The sequence below is a fragment of the Dendropsophus ebraccatus genome, chromosome 1 (genome assembly GCF_027789765.1).
Source record: "Dendropsophus ebraccatus isolate aDenEbr1 chromosome 1, aDenEbr1.pat, whole genome shotgun sequence".
Lineage (NCBI taxonomy): Eukaryota > Metazoa > Chordata > Amphibia > Anura > Hylidae > Dendropsophus > Dendropsophus ebraccatus.
In genome coordinates this window covers 87,206,257-87,211,638 of record NC_091454.1, presented here as the reverse complement: position 1 = coordinate 87,211,638, position 5,382 = coordinate 87,206,257, and the positions used below count along the sequence as shown (strand labels likewise).

The 5,382-nt window shown below is 40.6% G+C and overlaps 1 protein-coding gene across 1 annotated transcript in view; it reads right to left on the bottom strand.

Moving 5' to 3' along the window:
• Positions 1-4,376: 4,376 nt before the first annotated feature.
• RXYLT1 (ribitol xylosyltransferase 1) overlaps positions 4,377-5,382 on the bottom strand; it is a 22,664-nt gene continuing 21,658 nt past the window's right edge. The window contains exon 7 of the mRNA XM_069974523.1: positions 4,377-5,382. Coding sequence (XP_069830624.1) covers positions 5,180-5,382 — 203 coding nt within the window. The 3' untranslated portion in view covers positions 4,377-5,179.

The window sequence follows — 5,382 nt, the reverse complement described above, 5'->3', positions numbered from 1 at the left end:
ATATAAATAAATGTATATTTATATATACATTTATTTTTTGACAGTATATTTAATTGCACAATGATGGATTCGTTTAAATTAAATTATTGAACAACGAAACTGATTTTATTTAAACGAAAATGTGTTTTATTAATTAAATATTAATTAGTACAGGAAGCTCCAGTAAGCCGTTAATTCATATTGCCGGCAATAGAGCATTCTGTACTAATCATCACTTTACTTTAATTAAAACATCAAATGTTTCTTCTAATTATGTTATCACAATAGCATTATTAGAAGAAACATTTTGAATTATATGTGCGCTCAGCTGATTGGCTCAGCGCACATATAATTAGCGAGTCCGCAGCACAGTGACTTCATTGTGCTGCGGACCAGCGAAGAGGACACATCGGGGTGAGTATAGAGCTCTCCCCACCCCCTCCCCAGCACTGCACCCCTCCCAGCAAGGAAGGGGGGTCACTTAACCCCTTCCTTGCTGGGATGGGTGCAGTCTGACATCAGTCTGGCCCCCAAGGGGTTAAGGGGGATACAATACATCCTCCCTTAACCACTTGGGGGCCAGACTGTAAGCAGCGATCTGTAAAGATGCTGCATACTGTAAGGAGCACAACACCGCTCACAATGATGGGTGTTGTGCTCCTGTTTGTGTGTTTTTTGTGTGTTTCTCCCTTTTTGTTTTTCAGATATCGGTATCCTGGGGATTACGTCGGATTACGTGGACTACGTCGATGACCAGCGGTTGTTTGTTGTTTTTTTTTTTAATAAAATGGTCAATGAGGGGTGTGGGGTGTTTTTATTTGAATTTAACTTGTGTCTTGTCTTTATTTCTTTACTTTATAGACTTAGTAGTGGAAGCCGTCTAATAGAATTAAACGGCCCTATCTACAAGCCATTCTAACGAACTTTACAGATCGCTGCTTACAGTCTGGCCCCCAAGGGGTTAAGGGAGGATGTATTGTATGAAGTCACTGTGCTGCGGACCCGCTAATTATATGTGCGCTGAGCCGATCAGCCAATGAGCTGAGCGCACATATAATTCAAAATGTTTCTTCTAATAATGCTATTGTGATAACATAATTAGAAGAAACATTTGATGTTTTCATTAAAGTAAAGTGATGATTAGTACAGAATGCTCTATTGCCGGCAGTATGAATTAACGGCTTATGGAGCTTCCTGTACTAATTAATATTTAATTAATAAAACACATTTTCGTTGAAATAAAATCAGTTTCGTTGTTCAATAATTTAATTCTAACGAATCCATTATTGTGCAATTAAATATACTGTAAAAAAATAAATATATATATATATAAATATACATTTATTTATATATATATTTATTTTAACAGTATATTTAATTGCACAATGATGGATTCGTTAGAATTAAATTATTGAACAACGAAAGGGACTTTATTACAAAGAAAATGTGTTTTATTAATTTAATATATTAACTATTAGAGGCATCGGCATTCGGCATCATTGCCGGCTATTTTTGAAGTACTCCGTACGGACCGCCTGTCAATCCACGGCCGCATTTCCAGCCGCAAACAATGGTCTTGTTCATTTTTTACGGGTCCGTTTACAATAGGGCCGTAGATTCATACATAGCGTGCACTGTGCAGCCGTATATCGTATACTTTCCCGCGCACGCATGAACCACCAAAAATACCGCCGCACAATTACAGCCGCACAGTTACATAGTGTGAACCTAGCCTTAAAGTGTAACTGTGATTTATTTATTTTTGCAGAAATAAATATTTGATGGATTTTAAGAAACTCTGTAATAGGTTTTATTATGCAAAAGTTTCCTTCTATAGTCAAAATGCTGTTTTGCAGCCTCCGCCTCACTTATCTGTGTCCATTAAGGTCTATGGAGAGGGAAGGGGTCGAGGGCAATGAGGAAGCACAAGAGGAGACAGTTTGTAGATAGTAGAGCACAAGACAACATCCTGGAATCTTATCTCACCTCGCCAACTCTCCAGATAAAACACTGGATTCACAGGTGAGAGTTTATGTGCCCAGACACAGTTTTCAAACTGCAAGGGCTGTCTCTCTCCTCTTCTTCCTGAATCATACCCCTTGGCCCCCCTCCCCCAAAAGGTTTTTGCTCCTCTGTAATGAAAACAACTTTGCCTGACAATGAGCAGATAAGAAGTTTTGGGGGAAGGGGGGGGGGGGGTGTTGTCAGGCTGCAAAACAGTTTTTAACCTGTGAGAATAAACCCCTGTAATGTATCACCACATATGCATTATATACAAAAGTATACTCAGGTTGTAGACTATGGTTTTGTGATAATGGAATAGTAATGACATAGCTTAGCATTCCTCTGATTTAATAGGTTTTATTAATATTCTATTACAGAGGTTCGCACCCATATCTGTTCAGGAGGTCTTTTACTGACCACAGTGCAATGTTTTCAAGGAGAAGTCCGGCAGGGAACTAAAAAAAAAAAAAAATCATTACAGACAGGGGGTGGGGGTGGAATAAAAATGCACTATGCTGCACCACATTATAAAGCTCCCAGACCCCACTGGCTGTCAATTTCTCCCAGTAACAACTGACCTGGAATCTACGTAACTGACTGGTGGGGTTTAGCCTGCTCTGCCAATCGTTGACTGCAGCAGTGTCCCGCTTGGTCACTGACCGGCTAAGCGGGGCATGTTACCAGTGTCGTAACATAGTTGGCTTGGAGCTCAGAAGACAGCCAGCAGGGTCCAAGAGTGAGACGCAGCTTAGGCGGGTGCTGAGACAGGTGACTACTAGAGATGAGCGAACTTCGAGCATGCTCGAGTCCATCCGAACCCGAACCTTCGGCATTTGATTACCGGTGGCTACTGAAGTTGGATAAAGCCCTCAGGCTGTGTGGAAAACATGGATATAGTCATTGGCTGTATCCATGTTTTCCAGACAACCTTAGAGCTTTATACAACTTCAGCAGCCACCGCTAATCAAATTCCAAACAATCGGGCTCGGATTGACTTGAGCATGCTCGAGGTTCTCTCATCTCTAGTGACTACCCATAAAGGGGAACTCCACATACGAAAACAGTTTTTCTATTAAAAGTTATATAGACGTGTCTATACAATGTAGTCATACTGGTAGCTGATTGACATCCAAGAAGTGAAGAAAGCTGGCCCATCCTGCTCCCTTTGCTCTCCCCCCCCCCCCCTTAAGAGACAAATCTTCCATTACTCTGTCTCACATTATGTGTGTTTGCTGAGCAAAGGCTAATGATGCAGACAGGGGCAAGGCGTGATGTCACAGGAGGCTTGGCTGGATACACCAATCCCCTGAGGGATTCACCATCTCTGATCAGCCAGAAGCAGGTGCTGCAACTTCACTGATTGTGCAAAAGTCTGCAGTGAAATTAGGGCTATGTTGGAGTTCCATTGCAGTACAGCAGTGTCTTCACAAAAATGATGCGTAACAGAGGATCAGAGCTGGCACTGCCAATCCCACCTGGACAAAAAAAAACAAGGCATAAACAGTATATCCCATGTGAGATAATAATAGATCAAGTCCTTATTGTGGGGCTCAACCTCAAAGATAAAAGATGCTCAATCATAATATGTGCATGGAGATTAAAATGAAAATGAAAGTAAAAAAGTTCTTTACTTTATTCCAATATTAGCATTATAGGTAGTAACATCGCGCTGTATGGGTGGGACGACAAAGAAATTATAAAGTACTGCAAATAATTCAGGAACACAATGAAACTGCAATGTGTGAACACAGCCTAGATGTTCTGCAACAGATTTGGGTGGCGAATGGGCAGGGTGTGGGACTGTGATAATTAGCTGAGTGAAAGCAATGCATTGGAACGTGTAGTAATGTGTACAGTTGCTCAACCAGGAAGTACAGCCACACAAAACAGAACAAAACCCCCCAAAACAAATGGATTTTTGGTCGTTTCAAAACTGAGTTAGACAGGTAAGCAACGCTATATGCTTCTGCAGCATGTTTTTTTTTTTTTTTTACCTCTATCTGGAATTCCCCTTTAACGATTTTTTAGTTTCCCGACAGACTTTTCCTTTAACAGAACAATGCTCTGTGTCATCGGGCTTGAATCACTAAGGAGCGAGTGGGGGAAAATGTCAATGATTTCTCCACACTGCTATGGCTCCCAAACTTACCAGACTGTGACCCCATTGAAAGATTCCACAATGTTCTAATGCAGATTCCAACAAAGAATCCATGTGAAAAGAAAAAAAAAATGAAAAAAGGCCTCACTGTAGGAGATCTAGCATATGCTAAATGACAACAGTTCCTAGGAGAGCAGAAGCAGATTTACCACATTTCTCAAGTAAACGTGTTGTACATTATAAGGGGGAGAACCTGAAGGGGTGTTATGGTTTCCAAAAACATTATGAAGCTTACTGAGTGTATAACAACTTTACCTTTTTATTTCCACTAGCAGCAATGTACAATGTGTCATTGACATTTTCCTGGAAAACAGTATGGATCACTTGCTGAGGGTCCTAAAGGTTTATAACATGGCTTTGTGGTTCTCGGGCTGAGATGTTGAGGACTGTGGCTGCACAGATATGCTATGTACTGTCAATACATGCACCTTCCTACTGCACTTCATGTACCAGCTGTGTTCACATCAAACCAAATAGCTGCAGGACCGAGGTACAAAACTTTTTTTTTTATACATGACATTTATACATGTTAAAAGTATACAAATCTGTTTGCAAGGCTGCATTCACACGTTCCGAGAAGTTGTCCGTGCTCACGGATCCGTGCGCACGGACAATTTTACAGCCCATTGCTTTCTATGGGGCTATTCAGATGTTCCGTGATTTCACGGATCCGTGATCCGTTCCGTTAAAAAATAGACAGGTCATTACTTGGAACGGATGCACGGAAAGGATTCCCTATAGAAATCAATGAGATCCGTGTTTTTCACGGATGTGACATCCGTGTTCATCCGTGAAAAACACGGATGTGATGTAATCAATGTAATTTAAAATGCTGTAAGACAGATCCATGAAAAAAACGGACACGGATGCAAAATGGACTGTTTTGCACGGATCACGGAGGTTGCTGCCGGACCACAATCACGGACCAGAAAAAAATCACTGAACGTGTGAATGCAGCCTAAAGCAGAATAATCTTCTAAAAATCAAAAAGATAAATACATAAATAAAAGTAAAGTCCGTCTGGGCATATCCAGTGTCTCATTTATCTTTATGCAGAAATGTCTTTTTAAGGGTTTCAATGAATTTGTGTTTGAGCTTTAGTTTGAACTGTCTGTACCATTCCAGAATCCTTTTTCTTCTCTGAATCTTCTCTTGTAAGCTCATGTTTCTTTCCTGATTTATAATGGCAGGAAGTTCTTTCCATGATTTGATAAAAATAAATGGTGCACTGTAAGACTTCA